Source organism: Babylonia areolata, chromosome 26 (assembly GCF_041734735.1).
Source record: "Babylonia areolata isolate BAREFJ2019XMU chromosome 26, ASM4173473v1, whole genome shotgun sequence".
Classification (NCBI taxonomy): domain Eukaryota; kingdom Metazoa; phylum Mollusca; class Gastropoda; order Neogastropoda; family Buccinidae; genus Babylonia; species Babylonia areolata.
Window position 1 is genome coordinate 860,001 of NC_134901.1, and position 18,080 is coordinate 878,080.

Genomic DNA, 18,080 nt, shown 5'->3' on the forward strand with positions numbered 1-18,080 from the left:
CATCCGGATCCGGAGAAGTTGCGACACAGAGCCGAGAGTTGACGAGGCCAGTCAGTGTTAGGAAAAGGAAAGAAAAGCAAAACACACGAAAAGATGAGGAAGAAACGAAGAGCCTCGGCGATGAAAAAGAAGATACAAGGTATGAGTGGACAGAAATACACGTGTGCCGGGTGATGACTGATGCTGTCACTGAGGTCATCGCTGTTGCCCTTGAGAGGGGGAGGGAGGTTGCCGTTAGCTGGAGGGGGGTTCGCTTACTGTCCGACTTTCTTGGCGAAGGAGGTGTTTTTTTCTCTCTCCCGTCTCCATCTGTCATGGAGACCGTACGCTCACACACACTGTGTGTGCTCTGTCTTGTCGCGCGGCTGCTGATGTTGTTACCGCGTGATGATGATGACGAGTTTTTCTGTGACGTTCTTTGAACTGAAGTTTGGTGTCACTTGTGTTTGCCCGGTTTGTCACTTTCAGCGATGGTCAGTTTTTGTCACCGACGTTAAGGGGCGTGTGTGTGTGCGTGTGTGTTGAAGCGGTGTTTGGATGGCGGTGATGGGTGATTGGTGTTGGTGTGTGACGGTGTTGAAGTCGGATGTTGGTTTTTCTTTCTGTCTTCACGCTTGATTTGTACTGAGCCGGCGTGCGTGTTGTTGCCGATCAGTGCCGCTTGCCCGATTTAGTTCTTACGCGGGTTTTGTGGATGTTTTGAGATGACTGTGACTCTGTCTTTATACATAGAATGCACTTCAGTTCTCACTCCATCTTTCTCACTGTGACACTTTCTCTCTCTCTCTCTCTCTCTCTCTCTCTCTCTCTCTCTGCCTCCCCCTTTCTTTCTCCTCTCTCCCCTCTCTCTCTTCTCACTCCCCCCAACCCACCCACCCCTCTCTCTGTGTCTGTCTCTGTCTCAGTTTCCAAAGTCTGACTTCTCTGTTTCTACTGAATCATTTTAACGCTTCACTGAGGAAACAGTTCTTGTACATCCAATGTGACACCTCAGTGTACAAGTATAATGTGCCATGTTTTATGTTACAGCGGCCAGTGACTCCACACCAGTGGCAGAAGAGGGACCGCCCTCCATACAGCCCCATGTCGATGCGCTAGAGCCTCTCCCCCAAATCACCTCTCTTCCTGAACACAGCAACACCGACAGTGGCAGTCACGCGGCTGATAACAGCGGAGTAAGTGCATGCTCTCTTCTCAGTTTCTTTTAGGGGGCGGAGGGTGGTGGGTGCAGGGGGGCGTGTTGAAAGGTGTCTTGAGTATTGGGCTTCTTTCTTAATATCAAGACCTGATTGTTCTTGTGTGGGGGAGGGGACAGGGGGTGGGGGGGGCGGTTGAGGGGGAGGGGTGCATTTTCCTTCTAGCTGATTTTACTCTGACTTTACCCCCTCCGAAAACGGAGTATGGCTGCCTATGTGGCAGGGTAAAAACGGTCATACACGTAAAAGCCCACTCGTGTACATACGAGTGAATGTGGATGCATCCCATGAACAAAGAACACCATGACTTTCTCTCACATTCTCTCTATTTCTGTCATGTCCCCATCTTTGTATGCCCCTTGCTGTCTCTGTTTCAGTCTATCACTCTCTCTCAGTCTCTGTCACTCTGTGTTTCCCAGTCTTTTAGTTGTTATAACATCATCCTTTCACCACTTCAGGATGACCGAGAAAGCCCCGACATCCCTCCGCTGGTTATCAACACGGATGCTCCTTCCCCACCCCCTCCTCATCCGTCCAGTATCCAGAATGTTGTGGACGTCACCCCTCCTCTAACAGAAGACACCAACCTTGACGGAGCCCAGGCTGAGGACCTGACCCCCCTCCCTCCATCCTCCCCGGGCCTCGACATACCTCCGGAATCATCAGCGAAGCCTCCGCTGTTGAACCTTGTTCCAGCGTCTCCACCCTCCCCAGACCACCCCTCCACACCGTCCAGCTTGAACAGCGGTTCCAGTCAGGCTGACCCCACCTCCAGCAACAAACAGAAAAGGGGCAAAAAGGTAGGTGATAATTTGGGGCCCAAAAGGGGTCAGTCCAAATCTGGGGTGAAAATGTTTGTCAGAATTGTGTGGTGAAAATAATTATTTGTCAGAATCAGGGTGAAAGGGTTGTAGGATCAGGGCGAAAAGATTTGTGGAAACCTGTGCAAAAAAGGTTTGTCCAAAATCGGAGGGCAAAAAGGGTTGACATTGTCAGAACAGGGATGAAAAGATTTTTAAGAATCAGGGCAAAAAGGTTAGTTCAAATCTGGGTGAAAAAGTTCATTGGAATCAGGGTAAAGTAATTAGTCCAAATCGGGGTGAACTGAAATGGAATGTGAAAAATCCAGGTCTGTCAGAATCTGTGTAGCCAGCAACAAAAAGTTTTTTCTTCGTACTTGTAGCAAAAGTGAGTGAAATTCATATAGCCACTTCATAAATTGTACAAGAGGTATTTGTTAAAACAACTAAGGGAAATTGGACAAAAGATTTGTCAGCCAAAAACACTTTTCATCTAATAAGTAATAAAAGTGCACTTTAATAATTTCAGATGATATATAAGTTGTCAAACAACAAACAGAAACAAGGCAAAGGAATAATTGAAATAATAAGATTTTAAAAAAAAAGAGGTTAAAGTTTACCTCAGTCTATTTAATAAGTCGAGTGCACTTTGTAGTTTCATAAGTGACAACTAAACTGAAAAAACTAAAGGCAAAAAAATTTTCCTACACCCATTTAAATTTAGCTATGTAAAATTTTTTTGAAAGTCATTAACACTTGAAAAGAAAATAATATACTTGTAAATCTGTGCTTCATTTCTGTATTAAGCTGAACAAAAGTTGACTGCCAATGATGACAGCAACATTGATGAAATGTATTTACAGATTATGCCTGTGCAAGGAGAGGATGGGGTGGCACACTACCAGTGCCCAGTCTGTAAAGAGAGGCTCAAGTCAAACCATGACTTCACTGCCCACATACGCAACCACAACACTGCCATGAGCAAGAAGCCCAACATGTGCATCATCTGTCATAAGCAGTTGAGTTCGCAAAGCTCCTTGGACAGGCACATGCTTGTGCACTCTGGTGAGTCAAGGTGTCATGAGAGAGTGTAAATGGAGAGGTGCCTGAGGGCTGAATGAAGGATTGATGATTTGATGATGAGTATGATGTCCAGTATACTGAGTGAGTGTAAGAGTTAGAATAGGGGTAGGGGTTGCAGGTGAATGTTGTTTGAGTAGAAGGAATGAGTAATTTGGTGATCAAGACAGTGAGCAGATTGTGGACATTATGGTATTTGGCTCTTATGATCATCTAAAGGGGCAAGTAATAATTCAGTTTGCGACTATGAGTGTTTTAGTACTTCTAATGATTGATTGTGTGCTTTAGCAGTTATCAGTTATGTCAGCTTATTCACACAGAATTTGTGTCTTGCTTCCCAAACATGTCATCACTGTCATTACTACTTGCCATGTTGAAATACTTGGAAATTTGCGTAGAAACTAATTTTGAAGATGAACCTTATGCCTGTGCATCCAGTGTACCAAGAAGTGTTGTTATCTTGCAGGAGAACGCCCGTTCATTTGTAAAGTGTGCGGGATGTCATTCACGACCAATGGCAATATGCACCGTCATTCACGCATACATAACAAGGACGACGTGAAAGCTGCTCACAAAGCCATGAAGGTGACCAAATCCTCCAAAGCAAAGACCGCCTCAGTGCCCTTGGCTCCCAAGCCTGCGCCACTAACTCCACCCTCTTCATTCATACCCACAAGTATGCCCGCTTGGCATCGTCCTGTAGTGTATAACCCGGACAGATCTGCAACTTCAATGTCCAATGTTATCTCCGGTGTGGAACTGCAAAAACTGATGGCACCCACCCAGATATCCATGATCACGCCAGACATGATCTCTCTGATAATGGAACGAAAACACAAAATGCCGCTGACTGACGAAGATGCACCCCCCAGCAAACGGATGAGGGAAGATAATGGGGAAGACAGCACCTCGGGTTGTTTGGTGCCAGTTCACAGCAGTGAGCAGAGAGAACACAGCGCCATGACGGCTGATAGTGGGAATCAACAGACAGGATCTGCTCCACCTGCACATGTTGTGAAGGTCAGTTATGAGGCTTAAACTCAGGGTAGATGGGGAGAGGTCTGGATATGATTTTTGGAGCTGATTTTAAAGTACAGGGTTTTTATACATACTGAAATTTTTCATTGAGGAAACAAGAATAGTCTGTGCTCACAAGGAAGGGACCTCTTCTTCAGTTCCTGCCATATTTTAGGTCTGTGCCAAGTATGCTAATGAAGAATTATAGTAATGTTGTCCCACTTTTTTTTTACTTTGGAAATTGTTTAATTGACTTGCTTCTAGAGCCTTTCGTGAGATACATACTCAATCTTCATACACATGCAGTTATTTGTGGTGTTTACATACTATTGCAAAGCGGCTGTTAGTTTTCCCAGAGGTAATGTTAGATATTTCTGCATTATTTTTAGAAGTTAACTGAAATTTTCAATTTTCATGTGTTAAGGACTACGAGTAATATTAAATGTGGTACGGTTAGTTGTTGATGAGTACTCTGGGATTTCTTGTTTTCATGAATCCCTGGTGAAGACAGTCTTTCTGTATTACCGTTTCAAACAGTGCTCAGAGATGATGTATAATGTATGTGTGTATTGTTTTTAGGAGCCACAGCAACTGGTAAAGAGCAGTTGCAGGAACATTGAAGATCACCAGCAAAAACATAAACAGTATCAGCAGTGTGACAAGACCATGCTGGGACATGACACCCCTCTGGGCCAGCCAGCGGCTGGTGCCAGCATCAGGGAAAAGATGCAGCTTCTGGACCAGCGTCGGGACAGAGAGGCTGCCTCCATCAAAGCAGCTTCTGATGGCATGTCAGATCTGTTCCAGTGCTCGGACTGTCAGCGAAAGTTTGACAGTCTGCAAAAGTTGGATATCCACAGAGTGATGGATCACTTCACCACCCAGCAGGCCGAACAGTATGTGCAGGAAAAGCTGTCCGCTGACAGGAACTCTGTGGAGAGAGCAGACAAGGTAGAGGAGAACGCGCCTGGGTTCCATGACCTGGACTTTATGGACTTCACCTCCCGTAAATTCTCCCTAGCAGCTAAAGCTCAGTGTGAGAAAGTGCCACGCAAATCAAGTTCCAAGTTCCACAACTTCAAATGCGACGAGTGCTGTTGCTGCTTCCCTAATAAGAGTGCCTTGATGCTGCACTTGGCCAGCCATGTGTCCCACAATGTGACCCAGTGCACCGTGTGTCAGTGCCACTTTACCAATGCCGACCAGGTCTGTACCCACATGTACAGCCACACTGCCAAAAGTGCCTTCGCAGAATCTCGAGATGAAGATGCCAGCGACACAGCAGGAAAGCCAGAGACCATTCAGAAGAAGGACTTCCTGGCCTTGTGTGGTCTCATTTCTAAAGAGGAGTTGAGCGGGTGTCGCAGGAATGAGACAGTGATTGAGAACCTTGCCAAAGAGCAGAACAATAGATATTTTGAGAAAGTCTTGAGAGTGTTTGGTAATGTGAAAGTTAAAGAAAGTAACCCTGACTCGGACATCAGAGGCACTGGCAGTCAGATTGAGCTTTCAATGTCGATTCCGTCCATCACCGCTCCGTCCACAGACAACGCCCGCTCAACGGTGTCAGCTCCTCCCCAGCTGCCATCTTCTGTCTCATCTCCGCATCAACCCCTGACCCCAAGCATGACCTCCAAGGAGATCTCACTGACCCCCAACAAACTGTTCCAGTCCGGTGTGGCTCAGTCCGTGCCGTCAGCACTGCAGCCTGTCAACTTTGTGGCGCCCTCTATTGATGCCGGAGGGCCAGTCCTGAACGCCACAAATGGCAGTATCGACAAGGACCAGTCAAAAGACATATTCCAGTGCTCCTACTGTGGGGACACGTTCCTCACTAAACGCGCTCTAAAAGGTGAGCTGGGTTTTCATGCTGAGCATGTTTCACTTAACTACATGTGTAGCTTCTGTCATAGAATGGATCAGTTAGGCATTTGGAATTTAATGATATTACATTAATGTTTGATGAAGGGAAAATGAGCATGTGTTCTGAGTAAAGGGAAGTAATTTTTTAGTCAGTTGGTTCTTGCCTTCTTCAGCCAAACTGACAAACTAAGATCAGTAAAATAAATGTTTCATTACTCTGATTTTGTTCAGTTCTTCTCCACCCAGTGATAACTCATTGTTAACCATTTCATAAATTTGTTGGAAAGGTGTCATACCTGTAGGATAAATGAAAAAGTATACATGTATGGGTTCAGACACTATACTGGATGCATTTATGTGGATATAGATATGTACACATGTCCAAGTGTGTGTTCCACATACCTGTCAGTATGTTATTTCATAGAATATTTAAAAACAGGAATTTAAGGGCAAAGAATGAAATCATTATTTGTTAAGTGACTGATACACAGAATCATGATGAGATGTGTGGCTGTTTTCCACTTAATTGTCAACTCATGCATTTTAAAATGATCCTTTTCAATGCAGAAAACCGATGATTGGGTAAGAAAAATCTACTGGATGGAATGAGTTGGATATTTTTTTCTGTTGACTGAATGATTTGGTTACAGTTTGCCATGTGGGTTTTGTTATTATTGTGAAGGTATTATGTAAATGAATACTTCTGTTTTTTCACTGCTGTTTAGACTCTGCGATTTGTTTTCATTTCAGTTCAGTTTTCTGCCTTGTCACCAGCTTGTTATATTCTGCTGTCTGTGCATTGATGTATTTTTTGTTGTTGCTAACTGTGGTGGAATCCTTTTGGTTTTGAACCTGCAAGTGTGTTGTCCTATGTTTTTGTATCTTTGTGATATGTTCTCAAGCGCTCTAGTTTGAAAAGCCTGAAGTTTGTGTGTGACGTATTGTATGGTTGTTTTTTTCCTCGGTGAATATTCACTTCTTTATGGTAATGTCTATACAGACACCACACTCATATACAATGTGTAATGTATGAAAAGAAAAAAAAAAGTTATTTTACAGGTAAATATGCATTACCCTTTTTTTTTTTCCTGGTGATGCTCACAACAAAAACTGCTTTTTCAACTTGTAGTTTTTTTAAATGTGCATTTAGAGTAGATCACATAGATCACACCACACTGTAAAGTCAATTTCATTTTGTGATGACATAGTAAATCACAGCCAGTGTTATCTTTCTTTGATCACTACGTTTTGTTCTGATGCATCCTTTTTTGTTGTGTTTTTTTTCTTCTTTTTTTCCTTTTTTTTTCCAGTTCATGCATTGCTGCATCTTGTTGTTCGGTGGCTATGTCTTCCATTGAATGGAATATGCTCTTTTGTATTTGTTTTCTCATTTTTCTTTTTCCCCCCCAGTCCTCAATGATCACTCTCTTCTGATTGGCCGTGGGGGGGGGGGGGTCTCTTTGTGTTTTACCCTCTCTGTCACTGTCAGTTTGAGGTTCAAGGAAATTTAATGAGGGTATGGGAAGTTTTTTCTGTAAATCACAAGTCAGATTGAATAATTAGCCCCCATTACATAAGTTTATGGGTTAATTCCACCTTTTTGTTTGCACTTTGGTACAGTGTTTTGTTATAATTTTACTCATTTATCAGTGAAAAGCTGAAGATGGCTTTCCAGATAAAGGGAGGTTATCTTTGATAGCTTTTGAAACTTTGTCTCCCTTGGAGTACTCCTGCCACCCACCTCTCTCTCTCTCTCTCTCTCTCTCTCTCTCTCTCTCTCTCTCTCTCCTCTCTCTCTCTTTTGTCTAAGGCTAACATTCATCATGATTTTCATGCACTAAATGGTGTGTATGTGTGTGTGTGTGCATGATTTACTAGCAATACTCAGTTACTGGAGTTGAATGTCTTTTCTGAATGCTATAATTATCCTTAATGATGTTGCACGGAATTATAGCCATGAACATTGACCAGCAGATATATTAGGTTATTAAGATGTCTTTCATTGTAATAAATAATTTCCTTCCATATATTAAGACAATAGCATTCATTTCATACTTGTATATTCTACAAAAATCCTTACAATAAAGTGTGAAATCTGTTATTTGAGCAACTTTGAGATCAAATTGACCTCTTTTTTTTAATAGCATTTTGTGGGATCTTTTTATGTGAAAGCTGAGATTTCTTTCTTCTTTTTTTTTTTAAACACCAGTGATTTTTAAAACAACAGAGAAGAAAAAAAAACAAACCACTGTTCCAGTGTTAACATAAGGATGCCTTTTTTTTATGTTGCACATCATGAGCATACTGTTTACAAATATTTTCAAAAACAAAAACAAAAACTGTTGACAGTTCTGATCTGTCTGTATTTTCAGGTTGTCATGGGTTTTTTAATGCTGCTTTTTATATTGACTTAAAATATGCAAAAACATGGCCATTTTGGAGTGATTTATTGGACATCTCTCTTGACAGGTTTAGAGTTGTATATTGTTTCTGCTACCTAGGGCACAGAATGGGGAGAGGGGGTGGGGGTGGGGGTGGGGTGAACTGTGTGATTGTGGTGATGGTCTTAACACATAAAAGCTTCCTTTCCTAGCACATAGGTTCTCCTCTTCAGCTTTACCCCTTGAGTCACAAAAATGTCTTATTTAAACATCTTTTCTGGTGATGTACACTAATCTGTGCTCTAGAAACCATAAGATATGTTCACATCTTTTTCTGGTGATGTCAGCTAATCTGTGCTTAAGAAACTATATGTTCTTTCCCTTCTGTGTTTGCCATTCTCAGTTATATGTATTTCACCTGCTTTTTTTTCTCTCATCTCTTAGCTCACGTGCGTTCTCACTTTGGGTCTCCCAAGTACCAGTGCCCCATCTGCACATACAGCAGCTCAGACAAGAGCACACTGACCCGCCACATGCGCACTCACAATGGACAGCGTCCCTTTGAATGTGTCCTGTGTGACTTTGGCTTCACTACCAAGGCCAACTGTGAAAGACACATCAGGTAAGGTGGAAGTCAGTGTGAATGTGTTTTTTGTACGTGTCTTCTGGCAAGAGGGAATGCTGTTCTATAAGTATCTGGCACTTTGTTTTTTCTTTTTTCTTTTTTTGTTGAAAAAGACTATGAAAGAAAGTACAAATGTTAGTGTGTGTGCGTGTGTGTGTGTGTGTGTGCGTGTGTGTTTACAGACACTGGAAACCACAATGGAAAATTTGTCATTTCATATATGCAGAATACAGAGAATGTTGTTTCCTTTTGAAATTTGCACAGTTGTATCAAATTTACTCAAAGGTCATTGCAGTATAGATTATTGTTTTTTTATCATTAAAAATTGTGCAGAAGGCATACCATAAAGAGATTAGCTAAAGGGCCACCAGGCTATTCAGCCCTTCTGCTACTACTGCTACTACAACTACTACTACCACCACAACATTTACAAAAGTATTGTTGTTCATTTCACTATATAAGAATGAGGTTGTGTGTGCTCAGCTGGGCTGTATATAAACACCAATAACATATTAATGTTATGAGGATGTTGCCAGCAAAATTTATTTCATTTTGTTTTCATGTTGTGTATGACAGAAAACGTCATCAATTTGTGAAGAAAGAGGAGGTGGGCAAGTTCCTGAAGTACAAGTCGTCCTTTGAGAACCAGGACATCATTCAGCCACCCAGCACAGTGTGTCAGTACTGTGGCGAAGACCTCAAGTTTGTGCAGCTCCTTCAGGTGCACATGAAGACACACTGCAATGGTCAACAGGGGACCTTCATCTGTAGCGTATGCTCGGTGAGTAAAAAAATGTGTGTTTTTTTCAGTCGGACTTTGGCACTTTGTGTGTGTGTGTGAGAATGTGTGTGTGTGAGAATGTGTGTGTGAGAATGTGTGTGTGAGAATGTGTGTGTGAGAGAATGTGTGTGTGAGAATGTGTGTGTGTGACAATGTGTGTGTGTGAGAATGTGTGTGTGTGAGAATGTGTGTGTGTGTGAGAATACTCATCAACCCAGGGGTGGGTTGCACGAACATTCCGTAAAAGTGAACATAGCTAAGTTTGCTTTGGACCTAAGCAAACTTAGCTAAGTCCACATTACCGCATTATGGACAACAAATGTGCGAAGTATGCTACAGCGGCAAATTTGATGGACTACAAAAGCAGAGTGCAGCTTGAAAAAAAGTTTCCGACTTCTCTAAGACATTCTGTGACTGTCTGGGATCAACAGTAACAGCAGAGTGGAAAGAGAAACTGTGGCAAGAAATTGTAGCTGTCGTGAATGCATGACCGAGACAGTTGCAGTCAGACTGTCAAACAAATAAAAAAGAAATAATCTGAGCTCTGGGAGAGGCATTTTCCATCAAAAATAAAAAGAATCCCCCAGCTGGCAGTGGATGCCCGTGATGATACGCCTGTGTGTGGTGGGTGCAGACACTGTTGGGCGTCATTGGCGAGAACAACACCGTCATTTGGGGAATACAAGGTGGGCCTTAGATTTCAAATGGCAGGTTATCAGTGTGCATGTGTTGTTTTTTAACACTGTTGGAAATGATTGACAGGATAGATCAGTTTATGTGTTCATGTGTCTGATAGAAAAAAATCAAATCTAGCCAGTGACCACTAGATAAATGCTATATATATGAATTGAGATATTTTACGTTATATATATATATATATATATGTGTGTGTGTGTGTGAGAAAGATATTTTTGCTGATTTCAGTGGCTGTATATAACTATAACACTGCATGTACAAGTATGTTGTGCTTTGCCAATAAGAAATGACATGGTTGGATGCTGTTTAAACACTGATATGATTTGATTCAGTTGAATGTATTTTGGGTGTGGGTGTGTTACTTTGTGAGATTTTTTTTAAATTTTTTTTATTATAATAATGGTCTTAAGTTGTAAGATTATATGGACAGTTGATTTGTTTTCTGTGATTGTACATAAATATATGAGACATGTATGTCTACAAAAATTGTATGTTACGAAATATTTGTGGTGTGTATTATCTTTCTGAAATGATTTTGACACAGGAAGAATAATAATGAAAAATTGCACTGTCGTCTCCAGAATGTGGCGAGCCAGTGCAGCTGCCAGTGGGGGCAACCCCAGTTGTGAATTATCATCCTCACGCTCCACAGGATCAAGGTAATTTTTATAAAAGTTACATAAAAAAGACAATCTGACCAACTTTTTCATGTTTAGTTACAAATGTGATGGCAGTTTTTAAAATACTACACTGTGCGTGTACTGTAGTGTATGTGAGTGTGAACAGAATAGATAAACACACATGTGTATACATAATCAACATGCATGTGCACAATATACATATCAGTGCACACAGATACACAGACACACACACAGACACACACACACACACACACACACACACACACATATCACTCCAGGAAGACTTTTGATTGACTTTAGATAGAACAATGTGGGTTTTTATTGTGTTAGAGTGTGCAGGATCTGCTATTTGTATTCCACTAATTGATGCTATAATCCTTCAGTGCAGAGTGTGTCTTGAATACATCAGCAGTACATAACAACCATGTGACATTTGAAAACCTCCCCAGTCAAACACGGGACTTGAACTAACAATTCATGTGTGTTTTTTGTCTTGTATAGATTCACAGTTTGTGGGCAAACACTCTGGCCTTGGAAGATGGATTGCTGTCAACTCGCTGGACCAACTTCTTTCACAAACACAGCAACAGGAGCAATTGGACGGGAGCTTTTGACTGCCTGGCACATCGATAAAAGAAAAAGAAAAAGAGCATGGAAATGAAATAAATGAATGAATCATTTAGAGTGAACAAGAACAGGAAGACTGTTGAACTTGTGGATAAGGAAATTAATAGGATACAGATGGAATGCAAAAAGCTCTGATGAGAAATGGACGTCTCGACGATGAAAAAGACAAATGTTTAAATCAAAACAACGGACTTGTGAAGCCAAGAAGCTCCAAAAAGACTTGAATATACCACTTAGGTTGGGGAACATGTGAACATGTTAGCAGATTTAAAATGAATGTGGCAGCTGTGTCAATCCGCAGACATAAACTGCATGTCCTGTTTTGAATGTTACACTTTTTTCTTTTTTTTTAACTCACTCCCTACTGGCACGATTTTTAAGCATGCATTCCTTTGTGTACTGGGCGTTTGTATAGTTTTTTTTTGGTTTTTTTTATCTTTAAAAGATAACGGGAGAACATAGTTTCATGAAATTTGGACACATAATTGTTGAGGTATCGAATAAAGACAGCACACAGTTTCATAACTCTTAACTTTTGAAGTGCTTTCTTTACAGCAGGAAGTAAAAAATATTTTTTCATGATGTAAAATGTGAGGGTGGTATAAAATGTGTATAGGTGAAGTCTGGACTGTTCAAGAAAAAAGCATTGTTTTCCACAAAATTCACTCTTAGAATCCCATTATTAGAGTGTAAATGATGAATGAATGGGAGCCTCTACAAACTGCAAGTGAACCATCTTCAACTGGAGGGGGTGGGGGCGTGGTCTGTCATACCTTGTAACTCTGTGTGTGTCTAATTGGAGTCTCTACAAACTGCAAGTGAACCAACATCAACTGGAGGGGGTGGGGGCGTGGTCTGTCATACCTTGTAACTTTGTGTGTGTCTAATGGGAGTCTCTACAAACTGCAAGTGAACCAACTTCAACTGGAGGGGGTGGGGGCGTGGTCTGTCATACCTTGTAACTCTGTGTGTGTCTAATGGGAGTCTCTACAAACTGCAAGTGAACCAACTTCAACTGGAGGGGGTGGGGGCGTGGTCTGTCATACCTTGTAACTCTGTGTGTGTCTAATGGGAGTCTCTACAAACTGCAAGTGAACCAACTTCAACTGGAGGGGGTGGGGGCGTGGTCTGTCATACCTTGTAACTCTGTGTGTGTCTAATGGGAGTCTCTACAAACTGCAAGTGAACCAACTTCAACTGGAGGGGGTGGGGGCGTGGTCTGTCATACCTTGTAACTCTGTGTGTGTCTAATGGGAGTCTCTACAAACTGCAAGTGAACCAACTTCAACTGGAGGGGGTGGGGGCGTGGTCTGTCATACCTTGTAACTCTGTGTGTGTCTAATGGGAGTCTCTACAAACTGCAAGTGAACCAACTTCAACTGGAGGGGGTGGGGGCGTGGTCTGTCATACCTTGTATCTTTTTGTCTAATGGGAGTCTCTACAAACTGCAAGTGAACCAACTTCAACTGGAGGGGGTGGGGGCGTGGGGGCGTGGTCTGTCATACCTTGTATCTTTTTGTCTAATGGGAGTCTCTACAAAGTGCAAGTGAACCAACTTCAACTGGAGGTGGTGGGGGCGTGGTCTGTCATACCTTGTAACTTTGTGTGTGTCTAATGGGAGTCTCTACAAACTGCAGGTGAACCAAATTCAACTGGAGGGGGTGGGGGCGTGGTCTGTCATACCTTGTAACTTTGTGTGTGTCTAATGGGAGTCTCTACAAACTGCAAGTGAACCAAATTCAACTGGAGGGGGTGGGGGCGTGGTCTGTCATACCTTGTAACTTTGTGTGTGTCTAATGGGAGTCTCTACAAACTGCAGGTGAACCAAATTCAACTGGAGGGGGTGGGGGCGTGGTCTGTCATACCTTGTAACTTTGTGTGTGTCTAATGGGAGTCTCTACAAACTGCAGGTGAACCAAATTCAGCTGGAGGGGGTGGGGGCGTGGTCTGTCATACCTTGTAACTTTGTGTGTGTCTAATGGGAGTCTCTACAAACTGCAGGTGAACCATCTTCAACTGGAGGGGGTGGGGGCGTGGTCTGTCATACCTTGTAACTTTGTGTGTGTCTAATGGGAGTCTCTACAAACTGCAGGTGAACCATCTTCAACTGGAGGGGGTGGGGGCGTGGTCTGTCATACCTTGTAACTTTGTGTGTGTCTAATGGGAGTCTCTACAAACTGCAGGTGAACCATCTTCAACTGGAGGGGGTGGGGGCGTGGTCTGTCATACCTTGTAACTTTGTGTGTGTCTAATGGGAGTCTCTACAAACTGCAGGTGAACCATCTTCAACTGGAGGGGGTGGGGGCGTGGTCTGTCATGCCTTGTAACTTCGTGTGTGTCTTGCCCAGTGTATGGTGGAAGTGCTGGAAAATAAAACCATGTTAGAATTCTTGTTTTCATTGTACACATTATTTTATCACATCTTGATGATTAATAAAATAAAGAATGAATTTCTGTTGTTGTTTTTCTTTAATACCATCTGGTTCCACATTTGATTTGAAATGAATACTTATATTGTGCCTATCCTCAGTTGGAGACCAAGCTCTAAGTGCTTTACAAAATTGAGGTCATTTGCACAACAGGTGCCTACTTTGGTAGAGTTGACTGACGGCTGCCATCAGGTGCTCATCATTTGTTTCCTGTGTCATTCGGTGCTCATCATTCATTTCCTATGTCATTCAGTCAGATTTCAGGCTTGAGACATGTAACATTTTACGTGTATAACCATTCTGGTTATTTATCCCGCCATGTAGGCAGCCATACTGCGTTTTCGGGGGTGTGCATGCTGGGTATGTTCTTGTTCCATAACCCACCAAACGCTGACATGGATTACATGATCTTTAATGTGCATATTTGATCTTTTGCTTGCTTATTCACATGAAGGTTCACGCACTAGCAGGTCTGCATATAAATCTGCACCTTTTAACCACCAGACGCCCTGACCAAGATTTGAACCTGGGACCCTGAGATTGAAAGTCCACTGTTGCGCCCATCATGTTCATCTGTAGATATACAGTGCAGGATTCACACTTCATGTAATGTCTTTCTCTTTCAGCGTCTCCTTCCAAAGACACACACACACCATCAGACCCCCCCACCCACCATATCCCCCACCATCCCTTTCCCACTCTGCCACATACACACACACACACACTGTGACAACAGTATTACACAAAATCACAGTTTGTATGCACCTTCCATCATATGCATACCTGTGAAATGTTCTCTGCACATTATATACTCAGTTACCCTTTGGTTCACACATACTAATAATATACAAAATGTGTGCTTGTCATCTGTGCTTGTGGCACATCAGTTTGCAATCAAAACAGAGCAAATTACTAATGGAAAGATGTTTCAGCCATTTGGTCTTTGGACAGTCATCCTGACATGTCACCAGCATTACCCCACCTCCAAGTGCAAGACCATCATCATCATCATCATCCTCATCTACATGAGTCATATATATATATCAAAATCTCACCTCTGCTCTTTGCTTGACATCACTTGGAATAATGTTTGAGAACTCAAAAGTGTCAGACCTGCGAAAAAGAAAGCAATTGTATAACTCAACATCGTCAGAAACTTGAAACAAATGTGTGTTTTTTCTGAATATACGTTCTCTCCTGAAATATTGATGATGTGCAAGCTGAAAGTGAAACAAGTCAGTTTGCCATTTGGTTGCTAGGGGGATGCAGTCTTAAAGTTACAATGGATTTGAAGATCACTTAGCGGATAAGCAAGCTTGTCAGTTATTCAGCCTGGATTGTGCTTGAAGTGAGAAGCTTCTTAGAATTAAACAAACTTGAAGCTACTAAGTTTACTCATGCAACCCACCCCTGGTAGTATAACTTGCATCTTTATCAAGATGAATATTTTCGTCTACCTCTAGTTTTGAACTGACAACTGTTTTATGCCAATGGTTGAGGTGTTGTTTTTGTTTTTCGTTAGTCATAACTCATAAAAATACAGTGACAGAAGTCAATGTCAGCGTGAGCAGTGACCATTTGAATCATTAACCACTTTGCTCTGTGTCTGTGGAATTCTTGGTCAGATCTCTACGTCTGTGGAATTCTTGATCAAATCTCTACGTCTACGTCTGTGGAATTCTTGGTCAGATCTCTACGTCTGTGGAATTCTTGGCCAAATATGTGTTGAATTCTTGACCAAATATGTACTTATGTTGAATCATTGACCAAATCTCTACCTCTGTATTAATTGTTGACCAAATTTCTACTTCCGTTCAAAGATTTACCTCATGACTGGGTTTCTTTTGTTCCTCTTTTTTTTTTCTTTTTGTGTGTGTGTGTGTGTGTCCACCTCCTCACCTGTCCCCCTTCCCTGCTGCTCTTCCTTCCTCCTCTGTCTCCTCTTTCTTATTCTTTCCTCCCTGAACTCTTCTTCCCCTTCCCCTTTTTCTGCGCGTGTCTTCTCTTCCTCTTCCAGCACCAGTTTTCCTCCTCCTCTCTCGTCTATGCCTTCTCTTCCTGTTTTGATGTTAGCCTTCTCTGTTAGCCTTCTCTTCCTGTTTTGATGTTAGCCTTCTCTTCCTGTTTTGATGTTAGCCTTCTCTTCCTGTTTTGATGTTAGCCTTCTCTTCCTGTTTTGATGTTAGCCTCCTGCACACAGAAACAATAAGACAGCACAAGAAAAATCAATTTGAAAAATAAGTTATCAAACAAAAAAAGGCCAGTCATAGACAAAAACAAACATTGGATAAAACAGATGACAGAAAAAAAAATTCAGGTTTTTTTTTTTAATCACTGTATAATCATACTTACCAATGATGTTATCAACAGAAAATACAATTTTTTTTATTCTTTATTAATGTGATGACTAGGACTCTAGTCAATGGTGTGAGTAGGGTGTGGCTACAATGGACTTTCCACCTGTGACTGCCAACAGGCCAGGTCCTGCTCCAAGTCCCGTGTCATCCGCCACATCCAGAAACAGCACCCAGACGTCTTGCCCACTGACTTGGAGGCCCTCATCCAGACCATCCCCCTGGCCACACCACCGCCAGCCAACTACGACTTCCAGGACCTGGACGACGACAGTGATGACGGTGGCGCCGACTTTGACACGGCCTCCTCCTCCCCTCCCTCCACCCCCGGGGTGGATCGCACCCCCCCTATGGCCCACTCCACTCCCGTGCTGACCGGCAGACTTGGGGGCCCTGCCATGGAGACCCCGCTGGACTTCAGCCTGAAGAATGTGGAAATTGCGGCACGTCTGTCCACCTTTCTACAGCAACACGGTGGTGGGGGGAGTGTGGTGGTGGGGGAAGGGGGGGATGAGAGTGAGGAAGAGCCCATGGATCTGTCCACTAAAGGGAATAAGGCCTCCTCCTCCTCCTCCTCCATCTCCCTTTCACCCAGTCCTGCCGCATCTCTGCCCTCTGCACAGGTGAGTCACACCTGTTGTGAGTTTTTGGGGTGGATTGGTGGGTGTGGTTGGATTTGGAATTGGCTTTTTGGTGGTGTGTGTGTGTATGGATGGTGTGAGTAAGACTGTTTTGCAGTGTGTGTACCATCTGTGCATGATCCACTGTTTGTGCAGTGTGAGTGCCATCTGAACATGTCACTGTTTGGATCAGAACATGATTGTATTTGTACTAAAAACCCAGCAATAATCGAGAAACGTACATACACTTGTATGTGTCCATTATTTGATCTAGAATTTTGAAGTAAATATTCACGTTTAATCTTGTGTGAGGATTGTTGTTGTTTTTTCCTTGTAAGTACCTAACTAGAATTGGTAGGTATGATGTGTACACGTCCCGTATATGATTTTTCACCACAAAGTCCTTTTCCCCACGCAGGGCGGCATGTTACTGAAAGGCAGCAGGCACCTGGGCGCGGTGATCCCCTGCCACCTGTGCAAGATGACCTTCAACAGCCAGGAGGCGGCGCAGCAACACCTGGTCACCACCCACCAGGTGTCTCCTTCCTCTGCCTTCACGATCGTGGCCCCCAGCGACAACAACAACAACACCAGCACCGCCGCCCCCACACTGATTCCCTTCATGCCCATGATGGGCTTGCCGGGCATCCTGCAGGCCCGCCCCCTGGTGTCCACCCACCCCGCCTTCCCCGCCAGCATCCAGCAGAAGATTGCCACCCTGCTGGCTCAGCACACTCTCCCACCTGGTGTGTTGACACCCAGCTTCACCCATACGTCTACCCCTGCCACCAACACCAACACCTCCTCCACTCCTGCCAAAGAGTCGGGATCGTCCACACCCAGTACCACCACCACTACCACTGCCAGTTCTGGTGAGTACTGCAGCTTTGTGTACGTGCAGTGCTGTACTCCACAGTGACTGACTTGCTGAAGACAACAGTTGAATGTGGGGAGAGAGTGGACATGGATA

General features: G+C 43.1%; 1 protein-coding gene across 6 annotated transcripts in view; it reads left to right on the top strand.

Moving 5' to 3' along the window:
• The window catches only part of LOC143300745 (ras-responsive element-binding protein 1-like), a 78,090-nt gene that overhangs the window by 46,389 nt on the left and 13,621 nt on the right, over window positions 1–18,080 (top strand). For 5 of the 6 annotated variants that reach the window (XM_076614644.1, XM_076614645.1, XM_076614646.1 and 2 more), the window contains exons 2-10: window positions 1,030–1,175; window positions 1,655–1,996; window positions 2,860–3,061; window positions 3,543–4,096; window positions 4,673–5,945; window positions 8,782–8,959; window positions 9,539–9,743; window positions 16,613–17,113; window positions 17,529–17,982. In XM_076614644.1, the coding sequence (XP_076470759.1) occupies window positions 1,030–1,175; window positions 1,655–1,996; window positions 2,860–3,061; window positions 3,543–4,096; window positions 4,673–5,945; window positions 8,782–8,959; window positions 9,539–9,743; window positions 16,613–17,113; window positions 17,529–17,982 (3,855 nt within the window). Of the gene's footprint in view, window positions 1–32; window positions 140–1,029; window positions 1,176–1,654; window positions 1,997–2,859; window positions 3,062–3,542; window positions 4,097–4,672; window positions 5,946–8,781; window positions 8,960–9,538; window positions 9,744–16,612; window positions 17,114–17,528; window positions 17,983–18,080 lie in introns of those variants that run through there. The other variant, XM_076614650.1, reaches the window with a different exon arrangement.